At 46.0% G+C, this 23,793-nt stretch overlaps 2 protein-coding genes and 1 long non-coding RNA gene across 17 annotated transcripts in view; 2 read left to right on the plus strand and 1 right to left on the minus strand.

The window, feature by feature from the left end:
* Positions 1-7,666, plus strand: part of SYNE2 (spectrin repeat containing nuclear envelope protein 2) — a 307,058-nt gene extending 299,392 nt beyond the window's left edge. Inside the window, exons 109-116 of the mRNA XM_057730439.1 lie at positions 206-320; positions 1,058-1,260; positions 2,229-2,429; positions 3,393-3,521; positions 4,687-4,878; positions 5,652-5,735; positions 6,236-6,282; positions 6,569-7,666. Coding sequence (XP_057586422.1) covers positions 206-320; positions 1,058-1,260; positions 2,229-2,429; positions 3,393-3,521; positions 4,687-4,878; positions 5,652-5,735; positions 6,236-6,282; positions 6,569-6,791 — 1,194 coding nt within the window. The 3' untranslated portion in view covers positions 6,792-7,666. The remainder of the gene's footprint in view (positions 1-205; positions 321-1,057; positions 1,261-2,228; positions 2,430-3,392; positions 3,522-4,686; positions 4,879-5,651; positions 5,736-6,235; positions 6,283-6,568) is intronic.
* Positions 4,872-23,793, minus strand: part of ESR2 (estrogen receptor 2) — a 69,645-nt gene continuing 50,723 nt past the window's right edge. For 5 of the 15 annotated variants that reach the window (XR_009053072.1, XR_009053071.1, XR_009053073.1 and 2 more), the window contains 3 exons: positions 18,340-18,520; positions 11,051-16,253; positions 7,662-10,835 (listed from right to left, as the gene is read on the minus strand). Coding sequence is in view for 1 of the 15 variants with exons in the window: in XM_057730437.1 (XP_057586420.1) it covers positions 16,067-16,253; positions 18,340-18,520 (368 nt within the window). In the remaining 14 variants the exon portion in view is untranslated. Of the gene's footprint in view, positions 6,144-7,661; positions 10,836-10,981; positions 16,254-18,339; positions 18,521-23,793 lie in introns of those variants that run through there. The other 10 variants (XR_009053065.1, XR_009053070.1, XR_009053069.1 and 7 more) reach the window with 10 other exon arrangements.
* LOC130850935 (uncharacterized) overlaps positions 22,949-23,793 on the plus strand; it is a 31,007-nt gene continuing 30,162 nt past the window's right edge. The window contains exon 1 of the long non-coding RNA XR_009053076.1: positions 22,949-23,084. This is a non-coding gene — a long non-coding RNA (uncharacterized LOC130850935). The remainder of the gene's footprint in view (positions 23,085-23,793) is intronic.

Consider the following 23,793-nt stretch of genomic DNA (forward strand, 5'->3'; position numbering starts at 1 on the left):
CCTGCACCTTTGCTGGACTTTATTTCTGCCATCAGCTCTGCTGCTTATAAATGCTACCCATACACTAAAGTGTCTCTGTATTACCGGCAAGTTACTCTTTGAAGGAAAGGGCTCCCTTCATTTCTTACCTGTTAATATGAACCAAGACATTCTTCAGGCAGCCTTTAAAATTTATAGACGGTAGTTAAAAATTGTCTCATTCTAGGTAAAGCTGCTGTTGTCTCCAGGGACTGAAGGTGGCAAAGAAGATCCAAGAGTCCTGACTGGCAGCCCACAGCAGGAAGGCGAGAGCCTGGCCGCTCTCACCGGGCAGCAGTCAGGTAAAGTTAGATCAGGCTGTCGTTAAGAGATAGAGGCTGTGTTTTGGGTTAGTTGGACATTGACTTTAAGTTACTGCTCAACAGAACATTAACTAGGAACTGACCAGCTACGTAGCTCACCTAAACTGCTGAACTTGGCCTACAGCAGCCAATGTTATTTTAGAGTCAGCTGACATGTACTTATGAACAAATTCCTAGGCCGTTCACTTTACTTTTGAAACTATTCTTTAAATATTGACCAAATGAGCCTCATGTGATAAAGGGCCTCTTTTCACCCACGTGACTTTGCTTGTATGTAAAGGTCAGACCTGAGGATGGTGATCAGGGAGTTGTGTCGGTGTCTGCTCGCAAGACCATCAAAGTCATGACTCAGCTGAGTCTAAAGGCAAGCTCATAGCGTTGACCTGATCATTCCCGGACAGAGGAGAGAGTGCCTTAAGTACCGCACGAAGCAGAATGCTGCACATGGAGCCGCAGCGCACCTTGGCAACACATCGGGCCTCCTGGCCGCTCCTCACTTTGTCCCAGCCTGTGTGGGAGTGCAGCGGCACAGGCCTTGAACCTGAGCAAGGGAAACGTGCTGTTCCACGCTCGGGAGGAAGTGATAACCCCCAAACCCCGAGCCTCCTGCGAGGAGCATTCCCCTACAGGTTTTATCACTGTGACCCTGAATTAGTTGGAAGCAGAGAAATCTGTTTGCATTATTGCTGCTTTTTATTGGCGGCTTTTTATTCCAGGTGCCTTTGATAGATGGGAGCTGATCCAAGCACAAGAACTTCACAGTAAACTCAGACTAAAACACAACTTACAGCAGCTGAACTCTGATATCAGCGACATCACCAGTTGGCTGGAAAAAACCGAAGCAGAACTGGAGACATTAAAGCTGGCCATGCCTCCCTCTGATATGCAGGAAATGGAACTCCGAGCGAAGAGGCTGAAGGTGAGTGAGGGCATGGAGGGGGAAGGGGACTTCAGAACGCATGTGCACGTCAGCTCTGCTCGCCACGGCGGGGGTCCTGCACGTGGTGTGTGGTCAGTAGTCTCTCCTGCTTCACTTCTGTAACTGGCAAGGACACGGATGAAGGTCTGTACGTTCCTTCAGGGAAGCATCTCCAAATGTTCCACAGCCCAGAGCAGTGCTGGGGAGGGGTGGCTCACACCTGACTTCAGAGGGCGGCCCCAGTGACCGCGGACAGGCAGCCTAGAAACACCCTTCCAAACTGTGTGCAGACCAGACGGGGGGTGGAGTGTTGAGGGCGGGGAGGAGGACACCTACTGACAAATTCTGTGGCCTGATCTGTTGCTCTGCTACACAATTAAGAGCTGTCACCCACACAGTCAGCCCTGGCCCCACCGGAACTGGCCAGGGAGCCGGGGAGGGGCAGTTTGAGCCCTGCACTTTGCGGGTGCTCTGAACATGAGCCTGGGCTCCTAAGAGAACCCAAAATAGGAGTTTGGGGGTATCCAGGCAGTCTTCACACTTGTACTGTTGTTTTACTTTGTGCGTTGGTATATCAGGGGTTACCATTCATCCTAAGGAATAACATTTCTGTGATACTTAGGGGGGAGGACAGGATAACTATGTGTGCTTTATCTGGAAGACTTTTAATCTGATCCAGAAATGTTATTAAGCCAGAGGTCAGTGGGGTCTGTTCATGCCTCCAGTGTAGTTGGTCCACCAGGGGACAGGCCTCCTCTCTCAGCCTGGTCAGCTGGCTGGCCAAGTGGTGACCTTGTAAGGCAGCTCCCTCACCTGACGCTTTCCAGCCACTCACAGGCGACGCTGCTTTTGTATCTGGGGCCACGGCTTAGAGAAGTGTTTAGAAGATCCGTTCCCCACTGAGGTTCAAAATGAATCCTACAACACTGTTTTCAGAGTGCCTGACCCAGTCTTTCCTTCTGCGGTAGGAGATATTAAAAGCCTTTGACACCTACAAGGCCTTAGTGGTCTCTGTCAACGTGAGCAGCAAGGAATTTTTGCAGCCCGAGAGCACCGACTCCAAAGAGCTCCAAGATAGAGTCTGCCAGCTGCGCCTGCGCTGGGACGCGGCCCAGGGTGCGGTGGAGAGCTGGAGAGAGGCCTTACGGCTGTCGCTCATGCAGTGCCAGGTATGCCGACTCAGCACCCAGCCGGTGCCGAAGGCCCGGCCCCAGGCACAGCCAGGCCCATGTGGGTGGGAGCAGAGATATTTTTATCATCAGGCTGCCTTTGCGCAGCCAAATATGGTTTGTGCTAGGAAGCATGTGCTTTATTTACCATTTGTTTCCAAAGAGGCCCACCTGCTCTCTCAGAGACCTGATGCCCGCCCTGTGTTTCCCACTCTGTTGGCCAAACCCACCCGTAGTGTAAGGGCTCCAGCAGGCGTTCCAGCAGGTTGGAAGTGTCACGCCAGCATTGCCCCGGGTCTGTCCTTTTGCCAGGAACACTGGATGGCAGAGTGATTAAGAGACCTGGCCCCAGAACAAGGAGCAGTTTAACCCAGCTCTGTAGTTTTAGTAGCTCTTTGACTGTGGGAAAATCACTGAACCTTCTAGAGCTCGGTTTTCTCATCTGAAAAGTGGGAATAATTCCAGTGCCTACCTCACAGGGTTCTTAGGACTACATGCACGTAACCTTAATCCAGCACCTGACACACCGCCCAGCCCAGGTTAGCTCTGACCCCTCCTGGGAAACAGGAGCCCACCAGCAAGCCGACACGCAGCCCTGTCTTTGGGCCATAATCTGTCCTGTTGGGGTGTCTCCCTTGACCAATGAATGTAGCAGTATTGTGGAATAATTTGTGTGGTCTTCCTAGTAATACCAGGTGGGGTGTTCTGAAGCCCCGCCTCTCTGCCAGCACTTTTCACTGGGCACAATTCAGCATGCCTCCAAGGACAGGGCCAAGCACCCTCCTGCCCTACTTGCCCTCGTTTGGGGGCCCAGCATTTAGTTTAAATCTGGCCCTTTATTCACGGGATAAAAATCAGAAGAGCAGATGACGATGGATTAGCAACAGCAAGCTGCTTCCCAGCCCACCTGCCTGGCTTTACAGTCTAAGAAAGGGCAGTGCTGTGATGTCTGTTGTTTTTAAGGACTTTCACCAGCTGAGTCAAAATCTGCTGCTGTGGTTAGCGAGCGTCGAGAGCCGGAGGCAGAAGGCTCGTGTCACTGACCCGGAGGCAGATCCCCAGGCTCTCCTGGCGTGTCAGGAAGAACTCATGGTAAGTTTCCTCCCGAGGGATCCTGCGCTACCGCTGGCCTCTTCAGGAGGTCAGTACTTAGGTGGCCTCGCCTGGCGTTTCTGGAAGTAGCGCCCACATGGTGTTCTGCCCTCGTGTTCTGGTTGGTGTCTACTGAGCATCCCTTCATTGTTCTGAAGCAGGATGAGTGCAGGGACGAAGAGCTGTGGTCCAAAGCAGAAGCTCTTCAAGACTCTCAGGATCTGGGATGTAGGCGTTTAGCAGTATCCTTAGACTTCAGGCCATTTGAAGTATTTTTCCGTTGTGAATACAGCTCATTTGGGAGGGAATACAGTGTTCAGTTGCCCTGCAGACATGATGAGCTGTATGAGTTTTCTGTATCCACATACAGCCTTTCTTCTGGGAGGGTAGTTGTGTTTTCATGTATTTATTTCATCAACAAGCCAAGATGAGACCCATATATTCTAACTTGCACTCAAGGTGACATTTTAGTCCATATTTTAAATATTTGAAATTTAATCAAAATGCTGGTCACTGCTTAAAAGATATTTTTTTGTAATAAAATCTTTGCAAATTCCCGCCGTCCAGAGCAGCTGTGTCCAGTAGAGCTTTGTACAGTGGTGTTAGTGTCCCATACCTGCACTGTCCGGTATAACAGCCACTGGCCGTGGTAGCCACCGGGCCTTGTAATGTGGCTGTTGTGACTAAAGCTGAACTTTTAATTCCTTTAAATAGCCACGTGTTGTCTAGTGGCACTACATTAGACATCGAGCAAGACAGTACAGGCAGATTCACTTGATTCCTCTGTATTTCTAAATAGTGTGTGTAAGCTGCACTTCCTCAGTTTACCCACTTTAGATTTTCCCTCAGCTTGCTGCCACAGTGGATGAGGGCCTGGTCTTCCCACACCACCCCTCACTCCTTTCCTCTAACTTCTCCAGCATCACAGTTGTCTCCAGAATGAGGAGGAATTTAAAAAAAAAAAAAAAAAATAGGGGTAGAGTGTAACCAACTTGCTATCCAAATGATGCCCGGCTTGAGGACAGACAGGCAGACAGGAGAAGTAGGTGGTTCTGAGTTGGGTACCAACCACTGTTCCTCCTGGAACTGTCCCGGCACTAAGAAAGCTTCCGGCCACACTAGCTTCTCTTTTGATGTGCAACTGTTTCACACACTTTATTTTTAGCAACTGGAAAAGGAGCTAGTGGAGCATCAACCTGAAGTAAATGCCTTACAAGAGATTTCCAGCAGCCTGCTTATCAAGGGACATGGTGAAGACTACATTGAGGCGGAAGAGAAGGTCCATGTCATTGAGAAGAAACTCAAACAGTTGCTTGAGCAAGTGTCCCAAGACTTAGTGTCCTTGCAGCGAAGCCAGGTGAGTCCCCTTGTGGCTTTTAAATATAAAGATGTCCTATTAGATGCAAACGGAAAAGCAGTGTTGCAGCCCTGCTGGGGGAGGGAGGCCACAAGCACATGGCAGTGGTTGGGGAGGAGTTGTGCGCCTCTCTGCTGTGTGGCCGCAGCAAGTTACCAAAGCTCTTCGAGGCTGTTTTGTCGTTTGCAAGAGGGAGGTAACAACAGTACCCATCAGTGTGGCTCGGGGTATGAAAAACAAGCCAGGTCCCTCTGTCATTTCTGCCTTCACACCTTCACTTTCCCCATGTGATAGTTTCTGGTCTCTCCCTGTCCTGGTCACTCTCTCCTTTGTCTACCTTCTTCTTTTAAAATGTGATCCAGCGCAGAACAAACAGACTCAGCAGATGTAGGGCAGCCCCTCCCCTCCATCCTAGAGTATATATTTTTCCTCCTGTGCAGCCCAGACTTTGTGGCCACGTGATCACCTCACCCACAGCGAGCTCACTGTCCAGTTGTTTCTGTCTCCCCTACACCCCGCCCCCACCCTCATAATGCATGTTGTGGGTTTTTAATGCAAGTGGCTGGCCTCATTCACAATCCCCTCTCGTCTGAGAAAGGCCCTGTTCATGGGGGAGTGAGCACACCAAGAAGAGGCCCTCTTTCTAGAAAGATCAGAGTTGGGGAGGGGTGAGTGGTACAATGAAGAACCTGTAGGAAGCATGTTTTTGTGCTCTTGAGACTATTCAGAGCCCTGTGTTTCCCTGAACTGAATGCTTGGGGTGTGGATTTCAGAACTCAGACTCATCTCTGCCTGGCTTGGATGAGGTGGACTCCGGAGAGCCTCTAGCAGCGTCTGTGCCAGCTCCCCAAGCCAAGGTGAGAGCCCCTTTCTGCCAGAGGAACCATCCTGGTTATTCTTGAAAGTTATTGAGATGACAGGGACTTGGGCCTCCTAGGCCCCATCCAATGTTTCATGACAGCACAGATCTGTTTCAACCTGCTGGTCAGTGGAGGGGCCTACTGCAAAGATTAAAAAATAAATAAATATATATATACACACACACATACATACATACTTTCAAAGACCTAACTGAAAGGCTGTCGTCTGCTCAGCACTCTTCCCAGGGATTGCGGTGGCTGTGGAAGCTGGGAGCCCTCCCGGCATTGCTGAAGGGGCTTCCTGATGTCTCCATGGCAACAGTCTGGAACCCAGTTATTTCTTACCTCAGAGAGTGTAATCTCAAATGTATTACTCTACTCTCAAAAGCTTGGCAGGAAGACAACCTAAGAAAGGTGTATAATTTAAGAAGGAAGAACGTTTATCACGGACAGGACTCAACTCTCTTTAATTTACTAATTGGGTTATTTTTATCTAGCAGTTTGGAGCAGAGGGAACAAAAGACAAGAGCAAGACAGCCGGCAGGTAACAGCATTGTGACGATAGCCGTGGGCTCCCCGTTCCACGCTCTCCCCCCCCCCGGCGGGCTTGCCAGTGCCCCTATCAAGGTCTTTGTAAACACTGGTTTTCTTATTTTCTTCCATTTGGAAGGGGCAGGGCTGGGTTTCTCTTTTAAAACTGAACCCCAGCTGTTGGCCCCAGTTTAATCTCGGGTCCCGATGTCCGTCTTTACGCCAGCAGCGGTCGGGTGACGGGAGTGGGGTCTGCCCCCAGAACCTCCCGATCAGCTGCCGACCTGCTCTGTCGCCAGGGTGCCTGGCCCCACTGGCCCCGAAAGCTCGCGGCCGCAGCGTTCCTTCCTCTCTCGGGTGCTCCGGGCCGCGCTGCCTCTCCAGCTGCTGCTGCTGCTGCTGCTGCTCCTGGCCTGCCTGCTGCCCTCCTCCGAAGAGGACTACAGCTGCACTCAGGCCAACAACTTTGCCAGGTCCTTCTACCCCATGCTGAGGTACACCAACGGGCCTCCCCCCACCTAGAGGCGCGGCCCGGCCCGCAGCGCCACACCACCAGCCTGTTTGCGTGGGGCCCGGCTCGTGGCCCCAGGCCGATCGGTGAGTGACTCTGAGCGTGGCTCCGGGGACCACCTGCTGCGGACACCTCCCTCTGGGCCTGACCCGAGAGACCTCTCTCTCTCTCGGGACCCCGGGCAGCTTTCAGATGATCTTCCCCCAGGGCAGGGAACCTGGGCAGTTTGGCAAAGCTTATGGATTTGCGATCTTTGGAAACTGCAGTTTCCTGAAAAGCCAAGCACTTTGTGAATTCTGATTTGTCAAACCACATTATTAAAATGTAGTGAATACAGTCAGTGAACAGTAGGGTTCATCACATACATGTATTATTACAGAAACAAGCAAGCAGATTCCGCCTTAGAAGTGGTTCCGAAACTCACACACACTCTTGGCTGATTGATTGAAACAATCATATTTGAAATGTTTAGAATTAATTTTACTTCAATCAGCAGCAATCTTGAGCTACAGGTTACAAAACCAAAATGTTCTGTTCAGTACTTAGGTCTGCTCTTTTATACTGCTTTAAATTTTTAAAGAAATTATATTGCATGGATGTGGTTATTTGTGCATATTTTTTAACAATGCAGAATCTGTATGAATAATGTAAACTTTGATTTTTTTAAAAAATCAGATTTTAGCTTGAGCTTTTGACTAATGTGCAGTAAATGCCAAACTACAGACGTGATAGGGACATTTTTTGTAAGTTAATTTTATAAGACTTTTCACATTTAAAGTGATGCTTCAGGTTTTGTTTACCTGTTTGACCACTGGGGGTTGGTCCAGAAACTTGAAGCTGTTTGTGGTATGTACAACTCATGTTTCTCATTAAAACGAAAAAGCCATACTTTTGTCATACTGGATTATATTTCAAAACAGTTAAATGCTCTGCGTAATCTTCCATAGAGCAAAACTTATTTTTAAAATATTTGAGAGGATTTATGGGTTTATTAACTTTGTACAGAATAATTTATGAGATCTAGAAACCTGTGTGTGAGCCTCCAATGCTGTAGGGGGTAATGAGGGCAGCACGGTGTGGAAGGTGGACACAAGACAATCATTTCACCCAGATCTTTGTACTCCCAGCTCCCTCCAGAGTGAACTAACACATAGTGTTTAACTGCTTTCCATACAACTGCAGCACTACTGTCTATTTCCCACCCAGAGAGTATGATTAGAAGTTACTGATCCAAATGGAACAGGATAGACAGCCCAGAAATAAACCCACACACCTATGGTCAATTAATCTTCAACAAAGGAGGCAAGAATATATAATGGGAAAAAGACAGTCTTTTCAGCAAGTGGTGTTGGGAAAGCTGGACAGCCACATGTGAATCAGTGAAGTTAGAACACACCCTTGTACCGTACACAAAAATAAACTCAAAATGGCTTAAAGACTTAAACATAAGACATGACACCATAAAACTCCTAGAAGAGAACATAGGCAAAACATTCTCTGACATAACTCGTACCAGTGTTTTCTTAAGTCAGTCTCCCAAGGCAATACAAATAAAAACAAAACTAAACAAATGGGACCTAATCAAACTTATAAGCTTTTGCACATCAAAGAAACCATAAACAAAACAAAAAGACAACCTGCAGAATGGGAGAAAATATTTGTAAACAATGTGACCAACAAAGGCTTAATTTCCAAAATATACAAACAGCTCATACAACTCAACAACAACAACAAAACAACCCAATCCAAAAATGGGCAGAAGACCTAAACAGACATTTCTCCAAAGAAGACATACAGATGGGCAATAGGCACATGAAAAGATGCTCAATATCACTAATTATAAGAGAAATGAAAATCAAAACTACAAGGTACCACCTCACACCGGTTGGAATGGCCATCATTAAAAAGTCTACAAATAACAAATGCTGGAGAGGATGTGGAGAAAAGGGAACCCTCCTACATTGTTGGTGGGAATGTAAGTTGGTGCAGCCACTGTGGAAAACAGTATGGAGGGTCCTCAGAAAACTAAAAATAGAGTTGCCATATGACCCAGCAATCCCACTCATGGGCATATATCCAGAGAAACCTATAATTCTAAAAGATATAGGCACCTCTATGTTCACAGCAGCACTATTCACAACAGCCAAGACACGGAAACAACCTAAATGTCCATCAGCAGATGAATGGATAGAGAAGACGTGGTATATACATCCGATGGAATACGACTCAGCCATAAAAAAGAATGAAATAATGCCATTTGCAGCAACATGGATGCAACTAGAAGTTATCATACTATGTAAGTCAGAAAGAGAAAGATGAATACCATATGTCACTTATATGTGGAATCTAAAATATGATGCAGGACTTCCCTGGTGGCACAGTGGTTAAGAATCCATCTGCTAATGCAGGGGACATGGGTTTGAGCCCTGGTCCAGGAAGATCCCACATGCTGTGGAACAACTACACCCGTGCACCATAACTACTGAGCCTGTGCTCTAGAGCCCGTGAACCACAACTATTGGGCCCATGTGCCACAACTACTGAAGCCTGCGTGCCTAGAGCCTGTGCTCAGCAATAAGAGAAGCCACCGCAATGCAAAGAGTAGCCCCCACTCACTACCACTAGAGAAAGCCCACGTGCAGCAACAAAGACCCAACTCAGCCAATAAATAAATAAATTTATAAAATATGCAAATGAGCCTATGAAACAGTGAATCACAGACATAGAGAACAGATGTGGTTGCCAAGGGGGAGGGGATTGGGGGAGGGATAGAGAGGGCGGCCAGGGTTAGCACATGTAAGCTTTTATGTAGAGAATGGACAAACAACAAGAGCCTACTGTAGAGCACAGAGAACTATATTCAATCTCCTATGATAAACCATAATGGAAAAGAATATTAAAAAAAAAAAAAGAAGTTACTGATCCAGTTCCTCCGTTACCTGCTCCTAAGCTGCATCTCTTGACACTCGGGAGACAGCATGGACTGGAAGCAATCTCGGTCCCTCTCACCTTCTCTGCAAAGCCCCAACCTCAGGGAAGCCAAGGAAGCTTGTCAGTAGATGAAGCCCAGACTTCAGCCCTGGCAGCCCTTCTGTGAGTCAGAAACCCCAGGATGTGTGCAGTTCACGAGTAGCTTTACGTAAATGGACCAGCTGAAGAGAGTCTGTCTTCACTTTATCAAATTGTTAGAAGTGATGTGGAGACAAAGGTACTGTTTTACCATGCAACCTCAAAGTCTCTTAACTCTAAAATAATTCATGGATTATAACAACCTTAGAGGGAAATTTAACTGAAAATATTACCCAAACTTTTTCTTTAAGCCATTGAGTTGGTTAGAAGGTCCTTGCTCCAGTTTCACAAAAGGCAGAATCTCTACTTCCTTCCCTTCTTTCCAGCCCAGTGGAGGTGACTGTTCTAGAGACCTTTTCTGCCTGTAAGGAGGGACTCTGGGGGCAAGTTCAAGTTGCAGAGAAAGCAGAGTGTTATCTGCATTTTCAAGTCTAATGATACACATCAACTCTCAGGATAGAAGTCTCTGAGTCTTGAGTCTGTACTCCAGCCTTCCACCCCGAGGAAGACTTCCTTCACTCACAGCTCAGTGTGTTCCCTGGCTCTAGTTTTGAGATAATTTGTGTTTTACACCTTCAAGAGGTTTTGCATCTTACACTCCCCACATGCAAGAAATTTTAAAATAACCCTTGGCATTAACTTCAGTATGAATGAATTACTTTTCTCTCCATCCCTAGTGGGGTATAATACTAATTCACTCAAATGAGGTAATTACACAAAATTACCCCCCAAAATTGATGCATTGCATACCAGGACTTTTATATGTGTGAGCTGCAATTTACTTGAGCACACAGTGCCTTCGGTCATAAGTCACAACTGTGAGATTAGCTGACTAAAGATTTAAATCACTGCTGTTTAAAAAGTCTTCAACAGTTTAAGTCAGAGATTCTTAACTCTTGAAATTGTACGTAAGCATTTTGTTTATGTACCTTTTTCCAGGAAGAGTGTCTGTGGTTTTCATCAAAGTCTCAAAGGGCTCTGCAAACCTAAAATAGAACAGAATTCAGAATAGAATGGGAACACTGACTCCTCAGTATTCCCATTCTATTAGTTACTGAAAGTTCTTATACTCCCCACAAATACATTTTTAAAACGAAAATTATGAAAAAACAAAACACTTTATTTAGCTTATGTCACATTAAGCTTTTTTCTGCAACAGTTCCATACACATTAAAGGCACACAGCAAAGAAAAAGTAGTACCTGGGGGAATGGAAAGCAGATCTCAAAATCTGCTTTCACATGACAGCAAACATTCATTTGTCAAAAGGCCCACATTTAAAAGCCTGCTTAATGGTACAGAGCATTCATCTGAAAAGAAAAATGACAAGTTATAGCCTGCCAGAGGGCTCTGAGGTGCACAGGACCACTGAATAACGTTACAGGACCCACAGTCATGGCACTTAGACCCCCAGCACAGAAAGAGAAACACAGCAGCACAGAGAATGTTGAGCTACAGGAGCTGTTCTGGGCTAGCATCGTTAGACCTTTGTCCTTCCCGTAAAGGAAGCCCACCATCACATAACACTGACTGGCCCCACAAGTCAATAGGATCCTTGGCATTCAGGAAAGAAAAAAGAAGAAAAGAAAATGGATCCTTGACTCCAACGCAACAAGAAGGGTTATAAGAATAACACTGCAAAGAATGCACATCTTCAAGTTGCCAGTGGAACCAACGTTCCAGCAACTTGGAGAGCTATAAAGAATAAACGGGGAGCGTAGAGGGGAGTCGCAGGAGGGGGAAAAAAATGCATCTGTTTTGCACTGCAGTAGACCATACTCCACGGGGAAACATCAATGCCTAAAAGGTGTGTGAATTTACACGGGTAAGTTTCCAGGGAATCCACTTCATGGCAACACATCTGGGGAAAATAATAAGAGACAGGAGGAGGTGATGGCAGTGCCACCCACAAGCTTATGAGCCCAGGATGGGAAGGCAGGAATGATATAATCCATCTTATTTTCTCCCACCTGTCATGGCTGCTATCCTGTAAAGGTTCATGCAGACCCCATCAAAGGTCAGAAGACAGATGGTACAGCAGGAGGCAACTGTACATGACGTAACCATCTCTCCTCTACGCACCAAGACTCAGCTCAGGCAGCAGACTCCTACGCACGCACGTCTAGCAGAAGCAGTGCTGGCCAGGCAGGCAGAAGACCTGAATTCTGGTCCAGATTTTGCCATAAGTAGTTTTATGAGCTTGAGCAGTTCCGTTTACCCCTCTGGGCTTTAATTCACACACGTATGGGACTGCACGCCTTGTCTACAGGGGTGTTCTGGAAATTGGGGGTGGGGATGGCACAAGCAGGCCCCACTGAAACCAGAGTAGCCACGCATGTCAGACTGCATTTGACAAACGGATTCTGCAGTCGGAAAGTATTTTTCCTTTAGTTTTTTTAAACTGCATGATTACTTTCAGCACTGGCTCTGTCCCTTATTCCCCGTGCGACCGTGACCAAGTTGGCTTAGACGCTACCTTCCACAGCCAGAAAGCTGGGATACCAGTAGTTAGGATGAGGATTAAACATGAATGTACGAGGCACTGAGCACTGTGTCTGGTACACAGTCAGTATTCCACAAATATTTTTAGGTAGTAAGCAATATATTTTTATCATTTCCTTCACATAACCTTTATTATGTCTTTTTAAGACTTTTAGCGGCTTAAAGAAACGTGTCAGATTTTATTAAATAGAAATGTTTTGTTTCAAAATAGACCTAGAAACTGAAGGTTCACCTTTGAATTTGAAAAGGTGACAATATATGTAAGTTTCTTAGATTTAAATAACCAAACTGTTTTCACATGCTAGAACATTCTAGAATTGCTTCAATTTAGTGTATACATACGAATATATAGCATAGCTCTGCCAGGAATTGGAAACTGATATTTTTTTAAATGCAATTGAAAATAATTGCAGCTGAGTCAGCAGAGGAAGTAATCCAGTGAGACTGTCTGACCAAAGAGCTGTTGCTGATTTTGCATTATTTTGTTTTTAATACAGTTAAGACCCTCCAGAAATGTTTTTAAGCTGACAACTTAATCTTCTGTTCCCACCTCAATTTTTGAAGAGAAACCTCTTCAAAATTATTTTAGGGTTGAATCCTTTGTATTGATAGTTCGTCCTGGTGGACACTAAGCATGTGACAGGCCTGAGGCCAGAGAGAGAGGATTGTGATGAGGGCAGAGGGAGATACAGTTAGAACGCGGACAACTCACTGTGTGGCTCTCCTGGGGCAGCCCACGCAGGTCCTTTTCAGGGGTTGCCAGCTCTCCCAGGAACCTGCATGAACACTGTGCTAATGGTTTCTGTGTTAAGATATTCCATGTTAATTATTTTATTAAAATTTGTCTATATGATTCCCATATTAGACACTCATGTTTTTGGAATTTAGCTCAAATCTCATCTCTCGTAAATAAGTCTGTCATATTAAATAATGGCTTACGAACCAAAATGGAGCAAAGGAATCTCTCCATACACGTCTAAGGCAAAGCATCCCTTTTCCACAATACATAAAATGTAGTTGAGTGGTTTTTTTTTTCTTTCCAATATGGAATTCTTGTTTATGGTTGTCAGGTCCTAGTCTCCCTAGTTAACTCCTTTTAAAAACTGAACTTAAAAACACTGTGCTTAGCCATCGGAGAAATTTAAGTTGCCCATGGACCATTTGGGTGGGTAGATACCCCTCAGAAAGAAGACATTTGCAAGAAAGCCGTATTAAAGAGAAACGGCTAATCTTTAAAATGGACATGGAAGGTTTACTCAAAAGCCATGAAAACAATGAAAACAGCAGCCTGACCTTGCACTTTGTCATGCTTAGAGGACATGTTTGGAGCTGCTGGGAACAGAGATTCACACATTTCATCTGAAAGGGGGAAAGGGCCCTAGAATACTCAAAGAACACCTTTAAACTATAGACCGTATTATCTCAGCTGCCTACCTGGCCCAGACCCCAGTCTAAGAGACAGCCTTGCACCAGGGCAGCCTCTCAGGTTGGACTGACTCACCTCTATCCCCAGCGCATCCAGGTGAGACCACAGCCAAGAAGAAATGACCAAAAGTGTTACAGCCTCCTCACGGGCTAAATCCAACAAGCAGCCTCAAGCAGTATGCAGGAGTGTCTGTGGAAGATGGGTCGTGGGTGCGGGAGGAGTTTTCCTTAGAGGGTGTACCGCATGGGTGAGCGTACGGGTTTGGCACAGACAGGTGCTGGGACACCTGAGACCCACCGGATGCCTTCCTTGGCGTCAAAATCCAACCTGAAAAACTTCCCTAACGCAGTAGTAGGATGGTGGCTTGGACTTCATTCTGTTTTGTTTCTGTTGTTTTTTATTTTTGTTTTTTCAACCTGGTAGTCTCTTTCATAAATATAATTAAGAGAATTTCACTGGCAAATAATTGTTCACAGCTGCCTTCTTTGCCTCCCACTTCCCACCCTCTAGCCTCCATTCCCCTGTTTCATGGGGGGCTCTAAACTGGCCGGAAAGAAATAAAATTGACCTGAAAAATACTGTTCCATGACTCCTATAAAGTCAAATATATTTGCTGTGCTGAATCTCACGGAGGCTTGCAACATCAAGTCACTAAGAATAATTTCAAATCACCTCAGAATACAGACAACGGTGTGTTCTCTAGATACATGGCCAAGTGTTTCTGATACAGCTTTGTTCAACTTTTTTAGTAAAACTGCATCAATATAAAAATTAAGAATTATTCAAGATCACACTGGCAGAAACCAACCTCACGTTGTTGAATATAATCTTCCTAATGACTTAGGTTTACTGTGGCTAGCACATTCTGTATTTACTATTTTCAAAAAGCAAATGTGTTTAATCTCCTATCACAAGGTAATTTTTAAAAACATTGCAAAAATCACACATGATTATTTAACTGCTCTCTTCCAAAGTACAGATGTAAGTCGTTTTATGCATTCACTATGTTCCTGAAAATTTGTAGGAAAATTCCAGTTTTTAAAAAGCGAGTTAAAATTTCAGAGGTGCTTTGTCATTATGTCCTATTTACGTTCCACTTGGAATAAGAACAAATACTAAGCTTTTATTTCACCTAGCCCACCATATAAATGTTCTGATAAGAAAATACTTTAAAAGAGCCCTAGGGTATAAAAGAATTCTTTCTTGCTATAAATAATGACCCTAAATATTTCTCTTTTTTAAATAGAGTTCACAATCTTTTTCAACTGGTATGCTCATCCCATCTTTACAGTTTGGCCCTGAACCTGACCCGCTGACGTGTGTGTAGCTATTCATCCTTCCGTGGAACAGCACGCCTCACACATGGGCTTCAGTGTCCCTGTCTCCCCGGGTGGCTGATGTGGCAGTTGGGGCTGCCCCAGGGAGGCACTGTGGCTGTGACCCACACCCACAGGAGAAACCCCATCCCTGCAAACACTGGTCCTCTCTCCAGCACACACGCTGGGCCCCTTGGGACAAGGGAGTTTTAAAAAAGGGCAATTCCAGGGGCAGGGGTATTTAAATCCCCACACTCCTCCATGAAGGGGATCACACACACACACAGACACACACACACACACACACACACGTATTTCACAGACTCTCTGAATGCAAACCAAGAGGGGTGAACCTGCATGAAGGTGGCAGCAAGGTTTTGGGGGAAGCACGTGGCTCACATCCCAGCTTGACCACTGGCTCCCTAGGTCACATTCCCTCTGGCCTTGGGTTTGTCCTCACACGCCTGTGAGGCAGGGGTGTAGAACCAGTGGGTTGATTGCCATCATGGTTTTAAATCCTACAATCAAGTGGTCCAGAAGGCAGCATACAAAGGACTATTCTAAGGGCAGGGCTTAGCCCCCTTGTGCGTGTGCCACATTCTCTCCCCTTTCTACCTGACAACGCTTCCAGGTCAGATTTCCACCAGTCACTCCAAACCTGTAAGATGTTTTCCAAAGGGTAGAGGGGGGTGGGAAGTAAGAGAGGGACCACAATGAGATCCCATGAGGCCAAGCAAGACGTAAACTCTGCAGTCACACATCCCCCCTGGTGACAAGAAGCACTGGCTTTCTCACCCTAACTCCTGGGAAGTGGAGAGGTCGGGGAAGGATGGTACTGAGGGGCCACACGAGGGCGCACACAGCAGAAAGCCAATGAAGGCCGCCCCCTCCGGACGGGGCTCGCGATTCGTGTTGGAGTTCACGCTTCAGCCTCTGACCTCCTCTGTAGCCTGATCACACCTCGGGGCTGGGCATCACTGAGCCTGGGGGTTCTGGGAGCCCTCTTTGCTCTCACTCTCCTCCGTCGGGCTGCGCTCGGACCCTGTGAGCAAGGACTTGCTGCTGCGAAGTGTGTGGGCGTTCAGCATCTCCAGCAGCAGGTCGTAGACGGGGACCACGTTTTTGCACTTCATGTTGAGCAGGTGTTCCATGCCCTTGTTACTAGGGGGACAAAAAGGTGCTGCGATTTCTTCCTGAAGCAGCCACGAGAAGTCTTATGTCTTCCCTGACTCTCCCCAACAGAGCCAGTCCTCCACCCTTGCCTCTGCACTTCCCTCAGCCCTTTGCTCTATGGTTCTTGCATCTGGCTCCTCCAATGATCTACACATAAGGTCAAGGACAGTGCCCTGTGGACCCTGGTGTCCCACCACCCACCTACAATGGCCTGATGGCACCAGCACGTAGTGCGATGGGGTCTCACTGTTCATCGTAGTTATGTCTACACAGTCTTCACAACCACTGAACCATTGCTACTGGGAGAAATATAGGGTTAGGTTTTGAGAGGTCCTGGTCCCAACATTTTCGTCAGCCCATTAATACATAATCTTGGGGACTTCTCTGGTGGTCCAGTGGTAAAGAATCCATCTTCCAATGCAGGGGAAGTGGGTTCGATCCCTGGTCAGGGAACTAGGATCCCACATGCTGAGGGGCAACTAAGCCCAAGCGCCACAATTACCGAGCTTGCGTGCCTCAACTAGAGAGCCCACATGCCACAAACTACAGAGCCCATGTGCTTTGGAACCCACATGCCACAACTACAGAGCCCATACACTGCAACGAAGAGCCTACGCACCGCAACGAAAGATCCCGCATGCCACAACTAACACCCGATGCAGCCAAAAAATAAATAAAAAATAAAACAAATATTTTTAAAAAATATATAACCTTGTTTCTCCTGAGTTATTGTTATAAAGACACCTTATTTAACATATGTAGTTGATCCATTAACATTTAACTCAGCCTATAGCACTAAAATTCATGCCTGAACAAAGCGTATCTAACACCTATTTTCTCTGCAGGCACATCACAGGCTTCTTGCGCTTAGGAACACTAGACAGCACTTCAGCACTGTGCTTGGAGGTCATTTTCAGACAGTGAAATCTCCAGCGAAGCACAAAAATGTCAAAACAAGGCACTAAACAGACCACATAACGGACCCTTGTTTATAGTATGAGAGCAGAAATGAGAAGGCAGAGTAGCACCTTGTGTGACCCCTGCCAAGAACATACATGTGGGTAACTCAAATGTTTTGGCCAAGCTGCACGTGTCCTCAAATGACCTCAAGAGCACCATGAGTATTGATTTGGGGGTTACAAACAGATTTTAGCAAGCAGGCAAATTCACAAATAGGGAATCTGTGATTAATGAGGACAGACTATTTCTGTTCTGCAAATGGTCGTGTGCTGAGTAATCATTAAAGAGGAAACAGGCAGAGGTCATTTCCATTTCCTCCCCCTTGGTAAAATTCTTGAGGTGTGTGTGTCCTTTCTCACCACCCCTAGACTTTCCTCCTCCTCAGGGGAGAAGTTACCTTCCATCCTCATCCCCCCTCTTCCAGCCCCAGGGCAGGGCTACCCTCCTCCTGGGTGACAGCAAGCACTGAGCCTCATGGTACTGGCATGAAGCCATCACCAGACACCATCCCCCTCCCTGAGTGCACGCAATTTCCGTTTCCTGAGTACCTTCTACCCACACCCTGCCTTCCCAAACCTACTGGGCTCACTAGTTCTTAGGTCTCACTCTTAACACCCTGATGCTATCACAAGAAAAGAACAATCCTTAGGGAAGCCTTTGTGCACCTCGGCAATCATCAACCTCAGAGCTGATCTGGAGGAACTGGGTTTAACCTCTCCAAGAAAAGACCTCAGGACCCCAGCCTTGGGTAGTGCAGGAAGAGGTGGCCGTTCACTTACGGAGAGGGACGAACTGCCTCTTTCAGAACTCCATAAACAAGCTAAAAGCCCCAGCAACGGAAAAGCAGATGAGCCACCACGGGATGCCATGAGCAGCTCCTGGAAGGACCACGTCACATTCAGTGCTCACTTGTGGCCGGTCTTTGGTTACAGGTGTGTGCACTGACGATGCACCCCATTCCCTTTCAGGGGTTCATTTTCCCTTAAAGATGGCAGTTCTACCACACCCATCTCAAAGCTGCAAAACCCTTTTTCCAAAGCTCTTCACCCTCCTCTGAGCACGTGCACCCCCTCCCACCACACATCCAGGGGAGCGGCCCCTGCAGGGATCCTACCTGGCGTGCCTGACGTGAGAAAGGAGCATCAACAGGTTAGCCAGGCGGACAGACTGCTGCTGGGAGGGGATGCCGCTCTTGGCGATCACCCAGACCAGAGCATCCGTCACTGCGTTCAGTAGATGAGTCACCTTCCGGCTGCTCTCAGCCTCCTGGGCTGCTACAGCTGAAGGGTACATACCTGGACAAAGAATAAAAAAGCCACAAGTCATTGCCCTGAGAAAGCAAAACAGAGGTGGTGTGCCCAGCCATTAGGCATGCACATACTCCCCAGAAGGGAGGCCAAAGCGATCTGGGTTGTTCTGACACTCGCATGTCTGGTGAAACCTTAAAAGCATGGCTTCACCTGTGTGTGGTGTCCCTTCCTCCCAAGAGCCCTGTCACTGAGCTGGAAGGGAGAGCCTGGCTGAATGCAGGCAGACTCAACGACGTCTCGGAGGGTCCTCTAGCCCAGAAGTGTGGCCTCAAACCATGACATGGTGTGTATCAGCTGCAGCAACAAATACCCATATGGAGGTGGTCAGAAAATGCGATTGATTCAATTCTTAGTCCCTAGGAGGGCCCCTCATCTAGGGGAGTTCAGTAAACTTCAGCAACAGCCTCCCCCCACCCCTGTGTGCCACCTCTGTCCAGGCCCTCAGCATCTCACTTCAGGTGACGCCTTGCTGGAGCAGGAGGACCACCCATTTGCAAACAGACAGACCTACTTTATATCCACCATCTCGCGTTCTCTGACCCCTGACCAGTCACCCAGCTCCTCCAGCCTCAGCTCCTCAGTGGGAAGAGCTTCCAGGCACATGTCTCCTGAGGTCCCCACAATCACCTCATGAGGCAGAGTGCTTCCCCCTTCCTGCCTAGCCCTGTGTTTCATTCCCCTCTGACTCTAGGAACTGAGACACTTGGCCTCCTAAAGGTTGCAGAACAACCGCTCAGGTAAATCTTGCCCTACCACCCCCTCCCCCACCAAACCAACTCCTTGATTCCTGGCAGCAGGGAAGTAATTCGCTTCTCTTCCAGGCTTTCGATTTCAAAGCATAAGTAGCAAATATGTGAAATCAATGGGGGAGCTGCCAACTTGACTGTGATGAGAATGAAGGATGGCTGGCACTCCAGCACCCACAGAATTGTGCTGGCAGTTTCTGTTCTCTACTTTTATTGGCATTTTCAGTTCAATTAAGACAACTCAATTCAACACAGGTCCATGAAGGCAAGGGACATACGGAACCACAACCAGGCCAGTGCAGTGCTTTGCTGCACCCCGAGAGGCATGTGCCTCCATGATGTCTGATGACGCAGCTTGAAAATGTTCATCTTTGGCCCAGAAGCTGCTGCTCTAACCCACCCGCTCACCTTGTTCCCCCACAGTGACACTTCCTGGCTCCCCGGCATGCTCAAGCCTCCCACGGTCCCCCACGGCAAATGCCCTGCCCTCTCACTGCCCCCACCCTCCACCCAACACGCCCTTCAGTGTCCAAAATGCAAAATGCAGATCACATGGTGCCTTCAATGGATTCCCAGCTCTTGGAGTAGAGTCCAAACCACTCGGTGCAGTTATCAAGGTACCAGGCCTCTCTCTGCTCTTTTCATCCTCTGTTCCTAGCACACCTCACCTTGGACCCTACTTTCAATTCCTTCAACAGGTGACGCACTGAGCACGCTGAACTTTCTGCTTAAGAACACTCTTCCTTCCCTCCCCTCCTCCACCCCACCTCCTCTCCACACCCCCTCCTCTTGCTTATCTACATCCATTCCTCCTTTAGATTCCAGTCTAGTTATGAACTTCCTTGTGGAAGCTTCCCTGACTTCCCTCTGGTTTGGGCTCTCCTCTATAGCTCCAAAGGTGCCCTGTGCTTCCCCAGCGGAGGGCACCACATTGTCCCACACGCTGGATGTCCTAATACACACGCTCTGACCCTCAGTGAGACTGGACATAAGTACTGTGCAGGCACAGACCTTGTCTATTTGTTTGCTATTATATACCCATGACCTATTGCGATGACTGGCATGGGGTAAACATTCATAAATGGAAGAATTAGACCGAATTTACATGGGTTCAAATTTTTAGCCAATCACAATCATTATAATTGAAATGACGAACACGCATGTTAATACATGTTTTAGGTACATACACAGAAAATTATTAATCAAATAAAAGCATAGGGAAAATTATGTTAAGCTTATTTTCTTTAAAATTGACCCTGACTGCATTAATAAGTACTTTCTTTTTACTACCCTTTAGTCTATTCTGCTACATGCAATGTGCTCCATGTATTTCTACTGCCATAAAGAAATCTCATGTCTTTGGATTCTGAAAGGAGTCAAAACCATATACCTGTACACGTCAGTCTAAAGTGACAAAACTGAAAATATAAAAACACGTGGCTAGTATACAAATGTTCACAACAATATTACTCATAATAGCCTAAAAGTGGAAACAATCCAAATGTCCATCAACTGATGAATGGAGAAACAAAATGTATATCCATAGAATGGTAGATTACTGAGCCATAGAAAGGAATGAAGTACTGGTACATGCTACAACTTGGACAAAACATGATGCTAAGTGAAAGAAGCCAGCCACAAAGGTCTGCATTTTGTATGACTCCATTTAGATGAACTGTCCAAAACAGGCAAATATATACAGATAGAATGTAGATTAGAGGTTGCCTAGGAGTGTAGATGGGACAGAGATTGGGGAGTGACAGCTAGATTGGGAAGTACAGGATTTCTTTTAGAGTGATGAAAAATCTTCTAAAGTTGGTTTTGATGACAGCTGCACAAGTCTACAGATATACTAAAAACCACTGAATTGTGTACTTTAAATGGGTGAATTGAATGGCATATGAATATATCACAATAAAGATGTAATTTTTTAAAAAAGTAATAAAGTAAATCTTCAGAACCAAAACTGCAGTAACATGAAAGCTCCTCAGTACCTCCCTATGTCTGACCAAGGCTCCTCCCAGATAACCTGTGTCGGCTATTGGGTCACCTTCTTCATAAACAAGCAGCCACTGCCAAGGGTGAGCCCCAGATCTTCTATGGGCTGTGAGGCCAGCACAGCTCCATACAGGGCTCAGGGTCCGTCACTGTTGAGGGGTTTGGGGATAGGAATCACTGGCGTTCTGTAAAGGCATATGCTATATCAACTTTATATATGGGGAAAGATTTTACGTACAAAAAGATTAACCTATATAAAATCACCCTGGAAAGGAACTGGGCTAGAGAATACCCATTTTGCTGTCTGACTCTCTCTTCAGTCAGCAACGCTGTGCCGGCACTTTGGACATTCACGTACCCTCTTGCTCATCAAACATGTATGTACAGAGGAATTGCTAAGTGGCAGGCCCTGGAAGGGCAAGGGACAAGACACAAAGCCCCCACCGCCAGGATGCCCACTGCCCAGACACATAGGAAATGGGCAGAATTAACTCTCTCCAGCCCCCAAGAGTTAAAAACATCAGATTTCATTTCAGAACCAAATTAAATTACTTTTCCTAAAACTAAAGAAATACAGTAAAAAAAGATCTTGGCACAACACCACACACATACCAAAGAAAGTAAAATAAAATCAAGGACACAATTTCCTCTCCTCTTTATCGCCTGGGAACAGCTGTGTGCTCCTTTCACGAGCCCACCTGATGACATTCTAAGCAGCACATGTGGAGAGATGGGCAACCCCCCCCAACATCGGCCATGTCCTAAGGGATCAAAGGATGAAGATACAAAGCTCACCTCAACTGAAAGCAAATAAATCAGGAGAGATAAAGTGTTTAATAAAAATTCCAGAATACTAACCAAAGGAAAAATGTTCTGGCTTTTGGGAGGTGTATTTGGGGTTTTGTTTGCCTGTTTGCTTTGAGGAAAGGAACCTCTAGCTTTGACCATCCCCTTTATCACCACCTGTTAACCTAGCACCATGAGAAGGGACTGGTGCTGGACAGGTGATGGTGATACAGACCCAGCAGGCTAATGCCTGCAGTACTTTGCCCCCATGTTCTCCATCAATAGAAAAGGACCCATCTGGCCTCTTCAGTGTCCTTCTGTGTGTCCTTTTGTACCTTGGCTTCTCCACCCACCCACATGATGGGAACCCTCCCCATAAACTCAGAGTGAACCAGGGCTTGAGTTGGTTTCTCTTAATAATTTTCTTCATGTAAAATAGGATTACCCGCTTCTAACTATTTCTTTCATTTAATGAAAAGTTTCATCCATAAGAAAACTTTGTAATGAAAAATTACAAAACTTTACAAAGTCCTAAAATTGTTTAAATAGACCTTATTCCTAACTTTAAATATTTTAAAAGACTAATTATTTGCAGATTGACTCCATTCTGTTTCCTAGATTCAGTAGCCTCTAATTCTATCCAAAGGAGGACTTCCCTTGTCTCCACGTTTCTGGGTGACAGGACAGCTGGTCCCACTATTCTTAATAAGTTGTTACATATTAATGTTATGTTGTTACATTAAGTATAACACTCACACAACACCTTGGAGTTTCTAAAACACTTTAACAAATATTGAAACAGGTTACGTTAAATGCAACATTGTCTGTTGTCTCTGAGTTTCAGGAGCCACATCAAAGGCTGAGTATACAGTAATCCCAGGCACCCTCACACCTTACCTATGCACAGTGGAAGCAGATTTGCTGAGGGAAGTTCGGATGGTGCCGCCCTCACCCCATCTCTCCCCCCAGAGAGGAGCATGCTCTTCTAAGCCTGGCAAGGATCAGACCCCTCGTTAACTGTAAGAGTGTATATTTCTATTCTAGACCAAAAGCATTGTATCTAGTTCATTACTGCTAATATTTTTATTGGGATCAAGTTGAATTTAGAGATTATTCGTGGGGAAGACCAACATCTTGACATACTGAATCTTCTAACCCATTAACACCTCTCTCCATTTATTTAGGATTTATTTCTCTTAGCAATGTTTTGTAATTTTCAGTGTGGGGTCTCACATCTTTTGTCAAATTTATCCTGAGGTCTCACAATTTTTGATGCTATTGTAGATGGTATTGATTTTTTATTTCAGTTACTAATTGTTCATTGCTACCATATGGAAATAAAACTATTTTTAATATATTGCCCTTATATTCCACAATCTGGTTAAACTCACTTTTTTGTAGACTCAGTTTTCTACACAGATTATCATGTTTTTCAAGTAAAGAGTTTTACTTCTACCTTTATAATCTGGATGGATGTCTTTTTACCTCTTTTCTTGCCTTATGGCACTAAAACTTCCAGTAAAACACTGAGTAGAATTCATGAGAGTGGACATCCTTGCCTGATTCCCGATAACAAGCAAGTATAACATTAGCCATAGATTTTTCATAAATGCCCCTGATTAGGTTAAGGAAGTTTCCTTCCATTACTAGTTTGTTGAGAGTTTTTAGTAGGAATGGGCATTAGATTTTGTCAAATGCTTTCTCTGCACCTATTGGAATAATTATATA

Source organism: Hippopotamus amphibius, chromosome 4 (genome assembly GCF_030028045.1).
Source record: "Hippopotamus amphibius kiboko isolate mHipAmp2 chromosome 4, mHipAmp2.hap2, whole genome shotgun sequence".
NCBI classification, from domain to species: Eukaryota; Metazoa; Chordata; class Mammalia; order Artiodactyla; family Hippopotamidae; genus Hippopotamus; species Hippopotamus amphibius.